A 21287-nucleotide genomic window follows, 5' to 3' on the forward strand; every position below is an offset into this window, starting at 1 on the left:
AACATAACCCACTAATCAGTATGTACATGCTGCAATAGGAATTCTTCTTAGAGGTGAAAGCTTAAATGATCATGAATATTCTCAATCCCTTCAACAGTAATGGTCCTTTCAGTGCATCTCTGATGTCCTGGTCTTAATTCTACTTTTCAAGGCATTTACTGTGTAACTGGTACCGTATTTGGTACTCGTTATTTACAAATTATTAATTATTACAAAGTTTTATTATTTACAAGGTCTTAACTTTTTAAATAGTTTTCAAATTTCATTTGAGATTTCATAGCAAACGTATCCTACTGGTATTTGAAGGTGCAAAATACTTTGCTTTTAGACATGTTTTAATTGTGTAATTTTGTATCTGAAAGCACAGATTTATGGCAGTCAGGGAATTGCTAAGCCACTGAAGCCATTTTCCAAATGCATCTTTGCTCAAAATCCATTGCCTTTTCTTACTTGCCCTTGTGCAGATGGTACCTAGTAATTCACAGAAGCATAGAGAATCTCACCTTGTAGTTGTGCCCTGGGATTCTGTAATTCTTCCAATCCTAGTACGCATGGACCCATGATGCCTGATTTGAAGTGCCACTCTAGATTTGCTGCTGAGACTAAGGGCATCCTGAGGCCTCTTCCACCACCACAGAAGGCAGGAAGAATTATGTATTCATTACAGAAGCACTAGCTGTAATTTGTGAAAAATTGTTAGTGTTTTATAGGCTAAAACTTTTAAAAATATAAAAACTGTTATATGCTAAAACTCCTGGAATATATCTGCACTGCAAAATGAAAATGTAATTTTGCTGTGTTCATCATCCGGTTACATAAATAAAACACCATTCTTCCATCGTTTTGTTGCTCTTGTTACATGAGCTATCTAGACTGATCTACCACTATTACACTAACATATGTAACAGCCTTGCCTTTATGTATATACACACCATTATAGTTGCTGGGCCTGACAGACATTTTCTGACCTTCTGCAGTTTTTTTTAACGCAGTGCATTAATTAATGCCACCGATAAATTGATGTAAAAGTAGTAAAAACCGTGGAGGAATGTCAATAAAACAAAATGAGGTTGATTATAATCCCTCCTTTACCTCCAGAATTCACTGCAATGGAGTTCTAGTCTTGACAAAGGCTTCTGGATATTAAGGTTTTATATACAGGTATAAATGCAGCTATACTTACTAGTCAAGAAATTAAAAGCATTTTAGAACTCCTGTTTGTTCAGAAAGTTTTTGTGTTGCCCAGGCCACCCGAATACTTTCCTAATGTTTTCTCTTTAAGTGCCAGACAGTCTTTACATTCTAACAAGACAATAACCTCAGACAAATGATATCTTAGTTTCACATCTCATTAGGAAAATAGCAGAATTATCAGAGCCTCTGTATAACATTGAGTATAAGCCTAATGATGGACATAATGGTTAACACACACTTTGACATCCTGTCCCAGAAAGTGCTAAGTATTTCACAGACAAATATCCAGTTTGGAAATATTAAATATATATTCTACCAGTACTGTGTGCCAGAATAATATCTGTATTGCATAATACCCATCATCTTCTCCTCTTAGGCCTTCATAAGATTTTTGTTATGCCACAACTGAAAAGAAAATGGGAACCAAGGAATTTTGTAACTGACTTGCTTTGTGCTACTCAGTATTTTTCATACGTTTTAATATATTCCAGTTACTCTACAGATGTTGTACAAATTAAAAACATCAAAGGTCTTTGAAAAACAGAAACTGGGAGAAGGAAAAGCAACAGCTGAGATTGTGGAAGAAGATCCTTTTGCTGTTCAGATGATATACTGGTGTCCCCAAAGCCGAATTTTCTGTGTGGCAGGAGTTTCTGCATATGTGGTTGTCTACAGGTTCAGCAAACATGAAGTAAATACTGAAATTGCAGTAAGTCCTTCAGAATTTTACTTTCTTATAAAAGAACATAATTTCTAAATCAAATTGCCTTGCCGTGTTTGGGCTCATATGCTTGAATAAAATTAATATCAAGCCGTATAAATATAGGTTTAGGGACATTCCACTTCAAACCTTTTGAGTGGAATCTTGATCCTACTTAAGTTAGCAACAAAAATCTGAATTTTTGGGAGATGACTCTCTACTTTTTTGCTTTAATAGTAACATAGAGCACAGATTTCAGACATGGTTTGCTTTTAAGACATTATGATACAGAAATCTCTGTTGTACTTGTCTGCTTTAAAAATAACTGTCTGCTGTAAATTTTTATCAGATAATGTATATAGTACGTGTACACAATAATCCTCTTTATAATTCAGGTATTTAATCTCTTTATGTTCATAGTGTTTGTATCACAAGGAGACTGAAAATTATCAGCGGCTTTAACAAAATAAAGAGCTGGGGTTTTTTTTCTGGCTCATGCTGACTTTATTTCCCTAAAAAGAGACACTATATTAAATGCCAGATTATTTATGGCTAAGCACCTGATATTTCCCTAAGCTTTCTGTTGCTCTATCCTGCTCAAATACTCATTTTTTCTGTCTTCATATCTTAAGCAGTCACTTTATTCAGGTAGAATCATACAGTTCATGTTCTTTTAACTGCACTGCAGTCACCTTGTACTTATTGTTGTACAGCAAATGTGACTGGTTTAAACCTTGCATTTTGCACAGGAGCCACAACCACTGCTAACAGTGTGGCTGAAGAGCATTTATAATGTAAAGTCTTCTTTCTTAAGTCTAAGAAGTTTAACAGGAAACTAGTCTTAAGGCAGAGCTAAACTAACTATGATTGCCTCTCCTTCAGGCTTGCTGTTCTCTGGTGCTGGAGAACAGTTTGCAGCTCCGGACACTCTCTTGCCAGAAAGTACTTCTTTGCATCTGCCAGCTCTCAACCAAGTCCAGGGGCTGACCCAAAATTTCCCTTTCATTTTCCACCTTCCCTGATTACAGTTCTTTTCCTTTTCACACTATTTTAATGTACTTTACAAAAGTCTGTAGTTCTAGCCTGGCAAAAACGTGTCATTTTTGGCCTGTAGCCATGTGGCATCTGGTAAGGAAATTCATTACCTATAGCTGTTCTGTTGTTTTCCTCTCACTTTTTCCCCCAGAGGCAATTATTAAGCTAGCTGAAAGTGTCTTTTCAGGAAAGTTTTAAAACTAATGAACAGTAACTTCATGTTACTGACCAGCTCATATGTAATGCTGCTAACATTACTACATTTCAGTATTCTTACTGAATTCTTACTTGCGATTGTTGCATAGCAAATGCACCTTATCTTTTATTACCTGTAATTTAATTCCATTATTTTCTTGTCTTTTGTGGCTGAATTGCAAATTATCTGATCTTGGTGGCATAGTCACTGAGTTGCCCTGGGTTTTGTGCATCCCTGAGATGGGCCTCATGTCTTGATTTCCACATTTTTGCTGCAAGCATTCAAGTCTTCACTTTTAATTGGGGTGGGGGGGAATGATGATGTAATAAAAAATATAGGAGTCTGTGTTGGAATAGATACCTGACTTTGGGCTGTCTAGCTTTGTCTATACTGAGACTGAGCTGGTCAGTCTCAGGATTTCTTTCCTGCCTGAGCCTGAGGTGAGCCCAAGTTCTAGCACTTAGTGTCTTCCCTTCTTTAGCAGCCAGCCTGAACCCACCTTGAGTTCAGTCTACAAATCCCAGCTTTGTAAGTACCCCGTGTTGGTTTGACTGCCTGATGTCAGTCTTGTAATGTTATTGCTGTGGTAAATGGGAAGGATAGAGGCTACTCAAAGGTTTCTCTATGTAGCAGGGAAGTGTGCTGCTGAATATGCCTTAAAGGCATAGGCTGTGCCTGGGATTTCCTCAGTAGAAATATTATATGCATCATTCTGTATCAGATTCTGGAGGCAAGCAGTGTGCATGAGACAAATAAGGCTTCGTATCCAACCTTGAAGTCATTGCCATGCAATTATGTAAAAAGCGTTTGCTATTGTTGTTGTTGCTTTCTCATCTGAATCTACTCCATCCTGTCTCAAAAGGATATCTAGGTATCTATTAAACATGATCACTTTCTCAGTGATCAGTCTTTCCTCAGTGAAGTTCCTTTTCAAAGCTCTTGAGAAGAACCATAGAAAAAAGTTTACACTAGTTTGAACATAGAAAGGAGAATTGATGAACCTAGTGATGGGATTCTCCAGAAAGATCTTTACTGCATGTCAAAAGAAATTGGTACAACAGGTCTATACCCCTTCCAAGGTCCAGTCAAAGCAGGGACCGAAATGTATAAAAAATTCAGTCATGTTATTAGCCTAAATTTTTCCTTCTCTCTGCAAATAGACAATAGCTAGAACTTAACAAAATGAATTTTGGTAGAAAAAGGAAGACTCAAAGAAAAACATCCAAAGAAGAATGTTTCACTTCTGACCTGGCAAGCAGAAGAACACTCTCCGACAGTTACTCTGGTCCTGCATGAAGATTAAACAGCATTATGAATTGTTTCAGGCAGCAGCAATTACTTCCAGGAGATAAGGTTTCCCTGAACTCAATATTTCACTCATTAGTCTTCGAAGGCAAATGTTGTCCTTAGGTTTCTTAGATGATTCAGGCAAAAAGTATCCATGGATTTTGCAAGGAGAAAACAAAAGTGAAATTTTGAGAAAGTACCCTTTCTCTTCTGATTGAGCAGAATCACTTCTTTCTGAAAACGTAGGTATTTTTACACAATAGCTGAGAAATAGGAGAGTATTTAGTGCTGATCTTTATCTCCCAATTTGCATAAAACTTAGGTATTTTCTTAATACTGTCACCTTGATTCTGGTACAGATGTCTCAGTAAGAGATCACTAAGACAGAGTTTGCAGTGTCCAGATCTGCAATTGCTTCTGATCTCTTCAAGGTACCAGCACTGAAATTACTATTCAGCTAGTAATCCCCAGACCTCTTTGAGGGCTGTGCCTTGGTTTTTTTATTCTTTTCAAAACAAGGATCTCGTGGAACAATTCATGAGGTAGAAAGAATTGCCCAGTATTTACTGTGATTCTTTGAGATGATTATTTACACAGATTTGAGCTCCCTGTCCAGTTTCTTTGGTGTTTTGGAATCCTTCAGTTAAGGTTTCCTGAATGAGTAAAAAGAATTTGAAGAATGTTTGGGCCTGGTTGGTCTCCTTTTCCCTATCTAGATAGGGCAACCAGGTAACTGGTTTGAACTTTGCTTTCTAGAATCCTCCAAACTCATGTTCAGTCTAAGGAATATGGAACTCTGTGCTGTTATCTTTGATTTCCTGACCCCCACCTATGGCCAAATGAAGTTCGTTCAATCAGTACTACCCACACTGTCAGGCATCTGCATACTAGCTAAAACCTGTCTTGTAGAGACTCTGTTGTACTAGCAATAAGGAAGCAGAGTGGATGATCATTCTTTTAATGAATTTGCTTAGGAAAATGATATCAGACAGTAGGCAGAAAAATTTAATTACATTTATCCTGAATGATGCCTTCTTATGCCAAAATATTATTTATTTGGGGGTGAAATTAACTTTTATTTTCATAATAAATGCTGGAAAGTTGTATTCTTGCCTTTCACTTAAAGTAAAAGGCTTGAATCAAAGTCAGCGCTGGAAGAATATAACTATGTATTTCACCATCAGCATAGGGTAGATGGTTCTTATATGATGTTGCTGTTAAGATGTATAAATAACAAATGACAGTATTCTTTGCCTGAAAATGATAATGATAGATGCGGGGGGTTATTCTTTAAAAAAGGCTTACTGATATTTATTTGAAAGTGACAGAACATTCAGCAGCTTTCTTTATTAAATTGTAACTTGACTTTTTATTTATTTAAGTCATTAGAGGTACGACTTCAGTATGAAGTAGAAGATATCATTACTCCTGAACCAGAAATAATTCCTCCATTTCCAGATGCCTCCTCCCAGCCTCCTTCTTTAAAGAGCCTTTCAGGCAGTACCAACACTGTAGCATGTGAAGGAACAATGAAGGATAGTATCCCATGTCTTAGGTAAGTCTGTGCCATTGTTCAAAGATTTAGCTTCCTAAAAAGCATTCCTATCTGTTGTATTAACAATCAGTTAACTATCAAGAAAAAGAGGTTAATATTTTTAATCATCTTCATGTATGCAACACAAAATGAGAAGAAACCAGAATATGGAACAAACAAAAGAATTAAGGCAAAATAATTAACAAGAGATTTTAAAAGGATATAAGTAAATATGGAGAAGATAAACTGTTACAGGAAAGATTTGACTGGAATTTTCCAGTATGATCTAGGAGTAAATCTCATACCCACAGTTTTTAGTGCAACACAAGTGCCACAGAATAAATTAAGGAACTTCTAAGGAACCTTTTTTTTTGAGTTCGCAAAGAGACTTCCATAAAGCAGACATGTGCAAAGCTTTCCCTCCCTGAGTAATTAGTATAACACTAAAATCTTTCTTTGTGAAAGAAGTATATGCATTTTATGGTGTGTAAGGGATAGAAACTGTGTTCAAACTCATGAAACAAGCTATAAAATATACAATTATGAAACAGTTGCACTGTGTGGAAATGTACATATGTTTAATCTTTAGAAAGAAGCAAATTGTTGTCTGCTAGAGTACACATTGCCACCATTTGGAGTAGATTAATATGTTCTTACTAATAAGGCAGATAAATCACAGGTTTTAATAGTTCAAAACAGAATTCCATACAAAACTCCATAAACTGTAATTTCCCAGCAATGATAGTGCATTGCTGATAACAATTCCTCTCATTTTAGTGAATTCATTATTTCAGTCTAATTATTAATAAATATTTTAAATGTCTCAATTATATCAAAAGCAGTTTAAATTAATTTTGCCTGACTTTGCAGATTCTTTGTGCTGTTGAGCTCCTGAAAATAGCATTAGTGTTTAAAAACAATAATATTCTATTGTTCTTGCAAAATTAACAGTATTTTTTGGCATCCTGTTCATTTGTCTTACTCATTCAGTCAGGCAGCTGAACCTCAGACCTCAGTTAGTCATTAACATAAACCATGAAAATCAATAGCAGAGGCAGATATACGTTACTAAAAAAATCCCAATGTAAAATCTATTTATGCCGTTGAAACCAGCAAGAATGAATTTATTATTTCAGTGGCTAAGATTTTCCCTGAAGCGATTCTTATTTGATTTGGTCTGGGGAGGAGAGGAATTGTTGGTCTTGGAGGCAGAAAAGCTGTAATGAACTAGTGGAGGTTCTGCTGGTTAGTTTTTAGGAGTTTGCTTAACTCCATATAATTCCACATTATGCTGGCCAACTGGGTTTTGTCCCATTTTACACAAAGTAAACATAAACTTATTTTGACAGAGAAATTATTTTTCAAAGTTGAAGTAATTATACCACAAAGAACTGCTGGCATACTCCCTCTTAAATTTATATAAAAGTATACTGTGTACACTCATCCTTTTCAATAGGGAAAGGCATATGAGTATCCACACTTTTCCCCCAAACCCTAACTGGGTCCACATTCCTTTTCTGTCAAAAAACTTCTATTATAAGCAGAATTAAGATGATAAAATGAACGTAGTGCTGCAACACAGAAAACCCATAGAGACCTGGATGATGCTGTTGATTTTATATGCAAGTCATTCAGGTGGGCAGCAGTACAGAATCTATGATACAGTGATAATGTAAAGCTGCAGCCACCTATACACGAGGGTGAGTGCACAACTTGATCTATGTTGATAATCCACATAAAATATTATATACAGACTAGCTTTTAATCTTGGCTCCATTTCATATCTGCTTCTAAATCTTTTTACAGCAAATGGGTGGCACTCCACACTACGCAATTTTTGCTAGTCAAAAGTCAGAATGACTGAACATGTTTGTGTCTGTGAATAGGTACTAGAAAGCAAATGATTAAAGGGCCTGAAGTAATGAAAGCTTGGCATTTTTCTGAAATCAAAAGTAAATGTTACCAAGGGAGGCAAGCAGCAGTGTGGAATAAATATTGTTCTTGCTTATTTCAGAAGATTTTATAATCAAATATGCAGCTATAATAAGATAAGAAACTGACATATTTGAGATTATCTAGATAAATATTTTTTATGTAAATACTGTCATCAAAAAGCTGTACCCAGAATGTAAGCCTCTGTTCCCTGACCTTTAGTATCATCCCAAAATTAGGTCAGTCAAGAAGTATCTCCAAGTAGCTCCAAAATTATAAAGAACTGTCTGTGATTATATCATGAAGAAAACTAAAAACCAAAACTTAGCAACAACCAAATTCAGTGTAGCATAACAATAGCATGTCAAGGAAATCACTGAAATATCTACAATCCTTCTGTGCATACTCCTGCAATCTGTTTAGGCTTTATAGTATAAACACTTCAAAAAAAGCAATCCAAAACAAGGTGAAGAACTAAGTATCAACATTACTGTTCAAGCAAGATGGTTAGTGAGACCAGGAAAATGGCTCAAACATCCTTAAAGAGGAAGCTGTCACTGGAACATGGGAAAGACAAACTGAATCGTGAAATCTGAAACTGTTTTACTCCAGTCTTTTGGTCTTTCACCAACTACAACTTATTCTCTGCTTAGAGAAAATCCCTGTGAAATAACATCCATCTTACCAAAGAAGATCCTCAAAATTGCAGTGAAAAAATAGAGAGAGAAAGGTGTTTGCTTTTTTTGCTCAGGTAACAACGATCTGAAAGTTAATTTAGAAGGCACTTCAAGTTCTCTAATTTTTTTCACCATGTGGTTAAAACACTATGGAAAAGTAATATCATAATAAAAACATGTTTTAGAAGATGAGAATTAATTCTGCAGCCATTGTCAATCTCATGTAGTTTGTTTAGAAGAACAAAAGGATAAACACATCGCCTCGAGAGATATATCTTGGAACTTACCATAGCAGTGTGCTTGACTCTTGTGTTCTCCCACATCATCACTTATCCATTAGAAAATATGGATGGAAAGTATGTCTGCCCAGCTGAAAGGGCATTAGACTTAAGTCTCGCTTCTTGGATCTCATTTACCTGTTTTATATTTTTTATAACATTTTTAAGGGCAGGAACTGAAAACTGAAAATGGGATGCAAGATGGAAACACCACCACTAGTATGTCTCTTAAAGGCTTATCCACAAACGTAAGAAGTGGAAGGACCCCATCACAAAAGATATTCTGGAGGACAAATGTACAAAATATTCAGCTTCTGCTTGCTGTGATGTTTGTTTGAAAAGAATACCTCTTCATTCTATACAACTCTTGTTTGTAGTTTCAGTTTTCCCCAGTCTCAAAAGACCCCTCTCCCTTAGCAGCGTGGGTTCACAGATGTTCAGCCCTTTGTTCTCAACACAAATACTCCTGGATAATCCAGGGCTTCATTGACCTTATGGATAGTGTCATTTCAGAAATGCTCATGGATATGTATCTTATCAACAAAAGGAAAGGGCGAAGCTTTAGTGCCAGCAGAACAGGTAAGAAAGTGCATAACTTTGAGCAGAGGTTTTCTGTTAATAGAAAACAACACTACAAAGCTATTGACAACTGTGGGAGGGTTGATCTTGACCAGCTGCCAGGTGCCCACCCAGGCTCTCTGTCACTCCCTCTCCTCAACAGGACAAGGGGAAGAAAATAAAGTGGAAAAGCTGGTGGATTTAGATAAAGACAGGGAGATCACTTACCAATTACTGTCACAGGCAAAACAGACTCAACTTGGGAAAAGTAATTTAGTTTATTCCAGTTAAAATAGAGTTGGATGATAAGAAACAAAAACAAAAATTAAAGCACCTGTGTGTGCCCATCCTCCCCCCCTCCCCACCTTCTCTCCTTCATTCCCAACTTCTCCACCTCTTTCATCCCAAGCAGCACAGGGTAGATGGGGAGTGGAGGTTCTGGTCAGTCCACAGCTTCTCTCTGCTGATCCTTCCTCCTCACGCTTTTCCCTGCTCTGGTGTGGGGTCCCTCCCATGGGGCACAGTCCTTCAGGATAAACCTGCTCCAGCATGGGCTCTCTACACACTGCAGTTCCTTCAAGAAATATCCACCTGCTCCACTATAGGGTCCTCTGTGGGCTGCAGTATGGATATCTGCTCCACCATGGTCCTCTCCACTGTGGTCCTCTCCACAGGCTGCAGGGAAATCTCTGCTCCCACACCTGGAGCACCAGCTCGCCTCCTTCTCTCACCTTGGTGCTTGCAGGGCTGTTTCACACATATTTTTTTTCTCACTCATTACTCCCAGGCAGGATATTCTTCCCTTTCTTAAAATATGTCTTCCCAGAGGTGCCACCAGCTTGGCTGGGGGGCTCAGCTGTGTCCTGTCATGGGTCTGTGGCAGAGCCAGCTGGAACCAGCTATAATGGGGCTGTGTCCAGCACAGGGCAGCCCCTGGCCTCTCCTCACAGAGGCCACCCCTGCAGCCCCCCACCCCACCGCTATTAAAACATTGCTACACAACTTACATAATTCTGCAGTCAGACAGAGCAAAAAGGTAGGAGCAGGTCAGGGTCATGAAGGGGAGAGGAGATGGTTATGTCTTGAAGATCCAAGTAAAGATCTCATTCCTCATCTTGAAATGCTGCATATATTCTGCTCTGGTATTGAGACACATGATACCCAGATATGTGATCCCATATCCTCAGGTATAATAGGTATACTCTCATAGGGCTATGGAGTTTGAGGAGGCTGCAGGACCTGAGAAAGTTGCAGAGGATTGTGAAAGACATCACACATCTTTTAATGAACTGTTCAGCTCTTTCACCAGCTGCACCAGCTGGTGCCTCACTCGCACCAGCTCCTGTTTTCTGCTGCTTCCTCTCTTCAGGCTTGATATAACTGCGTATGAGTTCTAACAAGGTGTCTTGTGCAACTCTGTTACACCATGTGCTTACTGTGGCTTGGTCAAGCCGCACTTCAGAAAGTCTTACCTCACTGCTGCCAGCACCACTTTCTGGCTCCCATCATTTTTTGGCATGCTAGACTTGTAGTATGTTGCTGTATCTGTTGCTGTCTGTCACCCACCATAGATAACAAGGCTCCTTATGCAAGAAAATGAAGGTGGTTACTTTCTTGTCTCTTACCAGGCAGTTAAAGTGCTGCTCATCTGCACTATTTACACATTGTCACAATGGGATTCCCCTCCAGTTTGGATCAACAACCTACATCCATGTCCAGGCTTTTCTCATTCTCTATACCAAGCCATAAAAACTTGAGATGTATCATGCAGTCCTCTGGTTCTTCATAACTTCCGTCAGAATTAGAGCACTATTTGCTTTGTGTATTGTCAGTTGTGCTACTGGAGTTACCTCGTTCAGAACTTTTGCCTGTTGTCATTCTATGGTTATGTTTTACTTCATTTTACTTCAGTTTTCTGCATCTAATTTCAATTTTCCAAGATTGCCGGTAGCCCTATTTACCACCAAGGCCTCCATCCCAACAGATGTGGTCAGCATAGCTACAAAAAACCTGATAGCCCTGGTTATAGAATGATAAGTTTGAATATCCTCTTTTGAGACAAGTGCTTATTTAATAGCTTCTGAATAGAAATTAGTTGGATTTTTTTGCAATCTCATCAATAATCTTTTCAGGTGTTTGGGCCAGGGATGCTTGGAAAGCTTGCTGACTCACATCATAGTCACGTTCAGGAGATAGTCTGCATCTTTAGAATCATGAAAGATCTTTTCTATAAGATCCAGTACATAGGATAACACTGCTCTAAGTTATTTATGGTAGACAAATTTGTATAGAGAAGCACTTACAGCAGAAAGAAATATTATGTGCCAAAAATAGCAGTTCTTCAGAATGTGTTGTCTATGTCTGTGTTAACTAGCTGCTCTCCTTCCTCTCCTGATTCTTAGTCTGTCTTTGGGTACTATTTTTCACAGAGACAGAGGATTTTATGTGATAAACTGCCCTATTATGACTGTGTGCAGACGGGTGCAATATAAGCAGTCTCACCATATACAGCTACAGTAAAAATGCCCGGCTAGGGGGCATTAAGTATAAATTACTACCTAGAGTGTGACTGTGCTAATGAATAGCATGAATACCTCACAGTATTGCTAATATTGCATAATATCTTCTTTCAGTGTTTCATCCAGTTAAGTTCTACCAGTCAAGAACACACATAAAATAGTCACATGGAAGTGTTCAGTTCTTACACTCCACCTTCACTACCTGCTTCACAAGTCACTGAACTTGCCATAACAGAATATGAAGAGGTGTTAATAATTATATCAGATTTTATGTAGGAAGCATTCAGTAGGTGATTATAGTCCTAAGAAGAAAACAGGACTTGTTTGCCCTAGATGGACAAATAAAATTGTCAGGTCCATAAGTTTTAAATACGCAATGGTGAGGACCACTACAGAAAGGTACATCTTCTCATCTTCTCTTGCCTCTTTCCATTTTTCTGTCATGCTTTACTTCAGAGCAAGAAGGTTCCAAAAATACAGAAATGTCCTGCTTCAGAGTTTCAGAGAAGGTATTTTAGGTTTTCCATTCAAGTTAAATATTCATAATGGTTTTTAAGTATGCATTATCTAGCATAAGAAAATATTCTGAAAAAAGAAAATCAAAGCAAAACGATTAAGCAAAAATTATTTTTATTGACACCCACCTACATCTTCTCCAGAGTTTCTCTTGTAGGGAATGACGAAGTTTTCAGATCTATTTCTACAGGAGAAATGAAAGTCAAAGCCTGGAATTCCTCCAAAATATCCCTGTTTGGCTGGAATGCCTAGTGTCAATGTATGGGTATACACACAGTATGCTGCAAGTGCTGGTGCTGCTCTGGACTCATTAAGGGATTGTGCTTCACTAGTATTTTCTCAAGAGAAGCAGTTGTTATTCATGGCCCAGTCTGTTTGTTTATTTGTTCTTATTTGATACCTCCTCTTCTTAGCGTTAAGACTCGACCTGTGCGAATGCCTCCTGGATACCAAGCAGACCTTGTTATTCAGTTGGTGTGGGTGGATGGTGAGCCTCCACAACAGATTACCAGTCTTGCTGTAAACTCTGCTTATGGACTGTAAGTAACTCAAAATTAAGGTTGCATTGATTTATTGTTTATTGCACTAAATAATGTATTTTCCATTTATACTTTGAAGTTTCCTGCAGACAATTAAAGTCAGAGTAAATATAATCAAGAGGTGCTATAACCCAGATTCATGGGGAAAAATTATTTTGACTTGCATAACGATTATAATATGAGATGTTGAACTGCCAATCTTGCCCGTATTTTTACTATTCCTATTTAAAAGACTGAATCTTTTCCCATTATTCTGTCCATCCTTTCAAATAAAATCTAATTACCTTTCAAATCTGTAATTTTTAAAGTTATTTTGAAAGGATCACCAAGGTGAAACATATTTCATAGAAAATAGTGATGTGATTAAGTGCTAAATGTTAAATATCATGATATTGTATCTTAGCTGGGAATTGTCTTCTGAGAAGAGCAGTTTTTATTTCTGTGCTAATCTCTGTTTGCAAAAGAACCAGTGACCTGAAATTGAAAATGGAATAAGGCTAATGCTAAATGCTAAATTCTGTAGGGAAATGCAAGTAAGCGTATCTGTGTGTATTTTTTTCTCAGGTTCAATTTATTTGCCAATTTTTAATGTTTTCTCTCACTGAGAGTCGGCTAGATGCATTAAAATGGTTTTCCCTATAGAAGGTGTTACTCCAATAAAAACTATGGGCTGTAATGGGTGTTAGGTGTGTGACTCCTACTGATTTTCAGTAAGTCACTTGACTCTCTTCAGAGGCTTCGGAAATCTTATGCAGAGCCTTTATGTTCGTGCAAATATATTGTTGTTTGTGGACTGTTTTGTCAAGCCTTTGGCCTGAATTTCCAGACAGTTTCCTATTCATGAGTCTAGAAGTTTCGTTTGTTTTACCATACCTAGATACATTTGTCACTTGTGCAAATTTTTGGGTTTTGCCTAATTGGCTGTCTTGCAGGTCGCAGATCTCAAGGCAACATCAGACTTCAGGAATAACCTCAGGAATTCTCTCACTTGTAAAATACTCTGACAGGTTGCAGTACTCACAGTGGTTTCCTGATTGATTCAAACTTACCTGATTCAATCAAATGCTTTAAATTGTTTTCTTTGCTAGGTGCAGTGATAGCTTAACAGGACAGCCTCCTTTAAAACACCATATACTAAGTACATGAGTGTTTCAGAAATAAATGTATGTATCAATAAAATAGCCCAATAACCTAAATTTAACTTTCCTACAAAAGTTACCCGAGAAAGGCCTGTTTCTTTAAATTGCTTCTGCAGAGTCTCTTCTCTCACCCTCTCTCCTGTCTCTCTCAACTTTTTCCTTGGACATGACAAGGTACAACCCTATCTTTCATCAGAATTTTTAATACTTTTGTTTTCTCCTGTTATCTAGCCTCAAAATGTGGAAAAACTGTGCCATTTCAGCTTAAAGCTTGAGAAGATATAAAAAACAGGAGTAAAGCAAGATATAAAAAAACTTTACCCCCAGCAAAGATAACAGACTTCAGACATTGCAAAATTTTATTTAATGTATTTTGTTTACTTTTAATGGTACCGAGCTACAAATCAGAAGTATTAAAACCTGTTTTATTACTGTTGAATCACCAAAAACCTTCTTTGTGCTACGAAAGTAGAAAAGAAAATTTACAAAATGCTTCAGTTACAACTGAAGATCTACAAGGTAAAATACAAATAAGAAATTTGTTTTAAAGTATGTTCTGTTGGACTGAAAGCAGTCTCTGAAAATGTATTACCAGCTTGTGATAAAAATTTTCAGCCAATCTACGCATTAATTGTCAAGAAATGTGTGATGAGGATTTTATGACATTTTAATGAAAAGATACCCACAGAATAGAACATCTCCTAGCAACTAATCTATTCATCAATCAAAATTGAGAAATTAATTGTGCTTACATTGTATTTGATTTTATAAAGACTTGGATGTTAGCAATTTATCTTAAGCCTTGTTAATAGTAATGTCTTCTAGATTCTTTTATAATTCCTCAGAAGTATTATAATATTAATGAGCAATTTCTGATTTTTCTTGGTAAAGTAAATTTTTTAGGTATAAGAAGTATTATATCCATGCTCATGTGTGAACTTAGAGGAGTTTAGAAAAATACAGACCAGGAGGTGATGATCCATTTTGTGGATTTGCTGACCATAAAGTGAATGATCACTAGCTCTTCTTGTGACTCATGTTTCCCAAAATTCATAAATCTAAGGTTAATAATTTTCAAAATGCAGATGGCTATAATTTTTGTTGCCTAAAGTATTAACAGGTGATATTGACACTCGTCATTTTAATTCCTTTAGTTTTAATTCTCCACCTAGAACGCAGGGACTCATGAACACAGGAAATGCTGTCACACTTCACACTAATAATCTTTTTTACTTTAGTATCCTTTCTGTGACAATGCCTACTAACATATGCTTTAGAGCAAAATACGAGAATTAAAAACCCAAATAACAAAATAATTTTATACTAATTTTGTATCAAGAAGCATGAAGACATATTAAACTTCACACAGAATGGTCTTCGGGCAAATGTGGCAGATCAAGTTCCTTTTTTTGTCCCAGGGAAACTGTCTAAAAATTATTTTGTTCTTCTATTAAGCAAAACAGGCTATTGTAAATTCTGAAACAGATATTACTCTACATTAATAAAACAATGAGTTTATTCATCAGTGCACCTTATGATTTTTCCACATAAGCACAAAGTATTGACAACTAAAGTGTATTTGTACACACTTTACTGGCGTATATTAGTAGTTGCTTAAGCGGTTAATGATCAGTGAAGAGTCAATGGGGAAAAAAAGACAATGTTCATAGTTTTTCCATAAATGCTGTACTAAAGTCAGTGTTAAGTCAAGGGTAGAAAACATGGTGTAGTAACAACTGGTAGAATTTGAGCCACTGCTGTAGATGGTGCCTTAATTTGCCAGTTTGACAAATAAGAAAAACTCACCTCATTTTCACTCTTTACCTTTCCCATTTGCTGTATGTAACCTCCTTTTTGTAATGGAAGCAGAAGGAAAAGTACAACGGAGGAAAATGTTCTATCTACCCTGCTTCCCCTTCCTCCATCTCATTACTCCGCTCTTTCCCTATTGTTTTTCCACACACAAATTCATATATCTCCTTTAAAATATTTTGGAGCTATATTAAGAAGAGCCAGGTGGAGGTGAGAGCACAGCTCGCTTTTACTGTGAAACGAGCGCTTAAATATCTTGCAGGGCTTTGAACTGACCACCTTACTCACTTTTTACATAAAATAACAGAACTTGATCACAAATGATACCTAATATGATTGAGCATGGTATGGGATTTTGAGTTTCTTTGTGGCTCTACCTGTAATCCTTTCAATCTGGAAGTTAAAGTTGCAGTCTGATAGAAAAGGAGAAACCTCAGTAGAATAATCTTCAGTATATAGTATTTCTGCTTAAATGAAATCTCCAAAAATGCAGTGCAAGGGTTTGGCATATGGATCCTGTGAATTTATTTTGCTATTAAATTTTAAATACATTTAATGCTTTAGTGAGATTTTATCTGCTGAGATCTATGGGTTTCTATATTCTATGGTTAACTTCAGATTTTCTCCCAGGTTTTACATATAGATGTTCAGTGTCTTTTTGTTTTCTTCCTTCTTCTTAGATAGACATATTTTCTAATCCACCCCCCACCCCACCCCAACCTCCATCCCTCCCAAGTTGGGGGAAAAGCATGAACAGAAAGCATTTTTATGGGAGAAGAGAAAGTGCTGCTGGTCCAATACAACTTCTTCCCTCTTTCTGAAATACATGTCAGAAGGGAATCTGTAGTAGCAACAGAGCAGAATCAGGGAGCTTCTAGGGACAAAATAAATAAATTGTTCCATCTGTTTTTCCTTATAGCAAGACTGCAGTCAGGTTCTTAGGCAATCTCACACTAGTTGAGAGATCTTGCCCATGTTTCAAAGCACCATCAAAATGTCAATCATGGAAGCATTTCAGAGGGATAGAAAATGATTTAGCAGGTATCTATTATGTAGCCAAGCTGACAGACTTGGAAAGAAAATTTATAAATATCTTTCAGATTCTGGCATGTCCACAATACAGCTTAATATATTTCATTTATAATTTATATTTAACATTTTAAATATTTGTATATTTATTTGTATTCATATTTTAACTTATATTTGTATTTTTCATATTTATGTGTAACCACTTTTTAAGACCTATGTCCAGATTTGTAGTCTTAATTTGCATCAGTATTACTAGAATTATATTTAGACATTGTTGCAATGCATTTGGCATAGAAAGTTAATTAAAGTGGGCAGCCTGCTTTCTGGAATGCCAATTACTGTGCTTCAGGACACAATTTTAAGGATTCAGGATTACAAATCTAAAAGAGTTAGAAAAAGTAAGCTTTGAGTAGTTTCTGAAGAAAATATTCATGCAGAATTCATAATAATGAATAAAAAATTTTTTTGCCCCCCTTGATTACATATTACCAATACCTTTGAGAAACATTTCTTTCCTCAGAGTGGCATTCGGAAACTGCAATGGTTTGGCTGTTGTGGACTTTATGCAGAAGACAGTACTGCTGAGCATGGGAACCCTTGACCTATATGGATCAAGTGATCCATACCAGCGTCAACCCCGTTCACCTCGCAAAAGCAAGCAGTTTGCTGCAGGTAGGAAATAAATTATTGTGGTTACGAGCCTGACATGCTCTTTGGTTTTTTTGCCTGTGGCTTTTTATAGTGCTTTTGAAATGCATGACTATTTGCTGGCCAGTGGAGTTTCTAAAACTTAACAAAAGAAACCTGACATGTTTTAGGTACTGACACTTTCTCAGAAACAAAATGTTTTACAAAGTTTATTCTTTTGGGATGGAGGTCAGCAAGTAACTCCCTCAGCTGAGTCTCTGAAAAATGGTGATGAACAGAGCAATAAATTGTTTCTTTGGCCACCACTTGAAGCATAGGCCATATGCAATTTTCTTTCTGCTTTCAATAAGTTCATACCCATAGGTAAGACTTCAATTTAAACTTAATTGTATCTTCTCCCAGGTGCTATTCATTGGTATTTCAATAGGCAGTTGTGTTTGGAGAAATGTAACACGTGAGAGACATGTTATGTAGGTAGCACAACTAGCTCAAACTAGCCACTTTGTTAGTGAGTTGAAGCTTTTGATATAAACTTACTAAATCCACCTGTACCCCATTTTAAAATTTGATGCTGAGAGGATCACATTTGTAAGTCATAGCTATTATTATGCATTGTGTGTTACAAATATTAGTCTATCAAAGCAGATAAATTTTACCGTATGTTTTTGGTTATCTAAAAAATTTACTTGTATGAGGAAAAACGAGTCAGAAGATATTCTATGTTTGAAGTCTTTTTGCTCTACATATTCCATAGTAATATAGTAGAGTCAGACACAATTATGAAATGTGTTTTACATAGCTGTGGAGTTTTAGAATTAGATTTAAAAATCTGTTTGAAAATACTAAGTTCTAAATCTAACCATAAAATTATAAAAGCAGCAGATTATAGCATGTCTGCATTTTCATCAGCAGACCCTGCACTAAATCATCAAATCCTATTTCTCTATAGAGTCAAGGGGAAGTTTTTTTAATTGGGAAGATGTTTGTACTGCAAACAGAAAGTAATATTTAGAGGATAAAATGTAAGTCTTCAGGCCTACTGCTGTTCCTGAAAGACCATTTATCTCACTTTCTAGGCATTTAATCATGGCAAGCTTAGTTCTCATCTGTGCCAAGTGTTAAAGATGTAAATTTGGCACAGCTGAGGAGACAAGAGACAAGCAGCTTTAAGCTACATCCAACTTCTCTATCTGGTTCAGCCAGCCTCACAGCAGCTCCCAAAGTAATTTGAGCAGCTAGCCATAAACAATATGTTGCAGAGCCCTGTACAAAAGGTGCAAGGTAGCTGATGTAGAAATAGCTATTATCAGCACTGTTCTGTGTAGATTTTCTCTGTTGGTGACAGTCTTTACCAGTCCTTTAAGGCAATGTTCCAGCTATGTAGCGTAGCTAGTATGGAGCCTACTGGGTATAAGTGACTGATAAGAAGGAATACATACTCTTAGATTGCTCATAGAAACTATGCATCTAAAAAAAGCCTCGGCTGCTTTCTCACCATCCATCCCACATCCTTTACTTTCTTGATTATTTTTCTTGTTATATCTCCCAATGGGAAGGTAAGTATCTGCAGAAATTTCTTCACCTTGGCTGTTCTAGATGCTGGTTATGATATCACTTCCTTTCACTTTAGACTGTTTTTTCTCTCTTTCCTCTGCCTGCTGCTGATGCTGGTGTACTGGCATGTTCCAAAGACAACTTTTGCATGCGTGGCCTGTCTAACTTTTATCCAGATTTAACGAAACGGATCCGTACTTCTTATCAGAGTAAGTTTTATAAAGGTTAGGCACATAGCTTGATCATGACTGGACTATGCCTGACTTAAACCTGTATGTTTGTGCTTTGTAATGTGTTTTTTTTAAACACATTCAGCATGCATGCAAACTTATTACATTTTGTGATGTCAACCCTGCTTAATTTTGATAATTACCTTTATCGCACAGATGTTTCAGATCTGTTTTTCTTTTCTGGAAGAGTCAATGGGAAAACCTCAGTGACTCAGTATGGGGCAGATTTGCCTGAGAAATTATTTTTTGGCAATGCTACATTCTTGATGACAGTTATTTTTCTTTGGTTTTATATTCATTTCAGTGTGCATCTACTTATATATGAAGCATTTCTTGTTTCACAATGGCACTGTCTGGTTGTAGTTATTAATTAATTCTTCCCTATTTTCAGAAGAGCAATGTGGCTTAAAAGAGTACCGGTTGGATTGGGTGCTGTGAAATTTGAAGTTTTGATCTTGCTTTGGTACTTAAATATTTGGCTTTGGGGAACCATCCCATGCCTCTGATCTTTAATGGGGAATGTAAAGTGGGTATAAAAATACATGCATCAAAGACAGCTATGAAAATTAATGTTTTTAATATCTTTAGATTTTGAATTATAGCGATATGCAATTTAAATATTAGTATTCATCACTGCAGAATGCGATGAACAAAGCTATAATTAATTTTGCAAAAATGACTGTTCAACAGATGAGCTGTATGTATCTTAATTAACTGCAGTGCTTATATGTAATTAGGTCTCCAGGATGCCTCCTATTCATCTTTTTAAAGTAGTCTTCACAGAACAACTGGATAGGCAATTTTACATTAAATACTCGGTATAGGCAAGATAAAGGGGTGGCAATTGTTTTATTATCTCACATAAATTCAGAGTTCTGTAGCTACTGAAATACATTCGTACACTCGCACCAGAAATTACATTCCATCTCTCTAGACTGATTACTCAACAACTGATATCTATGATTTTATTTCATAATACTTTAAAAAAGGTGGCCTGTTTAGTTAAAAGACTAGTCCAGATACAAATCCAGCAGTCCATAAAAAGGTTTGGTGTATAATATCTTAAAGTTTAATAGTCTGGTCTTGCTTATTTCAGGTCTGTTACAGAACCCCAGGGATAGACAGCAGTCAAAGGTTTGGGGGTTTTCTCCTGCTAAAAAATTAATAAATTCTAAGACCAAAAATGACCACCATTTTCATTCAAAATGACAAACACAGACCATAGTTTTTCATACCTGAAATTATTATTACTTATGTAGTAGTATAATGTATATTATACTGAAAGTATTATCTTGTTTCCATCTTCAACCCTAAAATCAGAGAAGTCCACAAAATCTTTCTGCATACATCATAAATGAAGAGTATGAGTCTGACTCTTGTGCAAGATTGTTAACAGCTTCATTTCTTTCCTCAGAAATTTCTTGGATGTTGCTTTTGCTATTTGATACTTACACAGGAGTATGTACTGTATGATCTGAAAGATACGCCAGGCAATAAGATAAAGAACAGGGCAGGAATGTGTCATAGACACTAAAATATCTTGCTAAGTCATTCTCAAGTTATGCTTTGTTACATGTCTTATCTGAGATATGAGTTTTAAGAGGGGTACTGAGAATGGATTTAGGATTTTGCTTACAAGTTTATTTCTTCTCATAAGGAATGATGATGGGAAAAGAAAAATAATTTGGTTTTGGAAAGTAGGCAGTTGAAGCTGGTATTATTAAGGCAAAAGCAGAAGCAGTCATGATAACATAAGCATTAGGTCTAAAGTTTTTAGGGTTATATAAATTAAAATGGAAGTCAATGGGAAGACATGTCAGGAGTTGATTCAATTAAGTAATGAAACAGGAAGATAATTTCATGATGATCAGACTGAGAGAATAAATCTTGCAGGCATTGAAGCCAAATAA

The 21287-nt window shown here is 36.6% G+C and overlaps 1 protein-coding gene across 2 annotated transcripts in view; it reads left to right on the top strand.

The window, feature by feature from the left end:
• Positions 1–21287, top strand: part of STXBP5L (syntaxin binding protein 5L) — a 204894-nt gene that overhangs the window by 127779 nt on the left and 55828 nt on the right. Inside the window, exons 15-19 of one of the 2 annotated variants that reach the window (XM_075107357.1) lie at positions 1686–1903; positions 5795–5967; positions 12840–12965; positions 17466–17617; positions 19285–19356. In XM_075107357.1, coding sequence (XP_074963458.1) covers positions 1686–1903; positions 5795–5967; positions 12840–12965; positions 17466–17617; positions 19285–19356 — 741 coding nt within the window. The remainder of the gene's footprint in view (positions 1–1685; positions 1904–5794; positions 5968–12839; positions 12966–17465; positions 17618–19284; positions 19357–21287) is intronic. The other variant, XM_075107366.1, reaches the window with a different exon arrangement.

Source organism: Phalacrocorax aristotelis, chromosome 1 (assembly GCF_949628215.1).
Source record: "Phalacrocorax aristotelis chromosome 1, bGulAri2.1, whole genome shotgun sequence".
Lineage (NCBI taxonomy): Eukaryota > Metazoa > Chordata > Aves > Suliformes > Phalacrocoracidae > Phalacrocorax > Phalacrocorax aristotelis.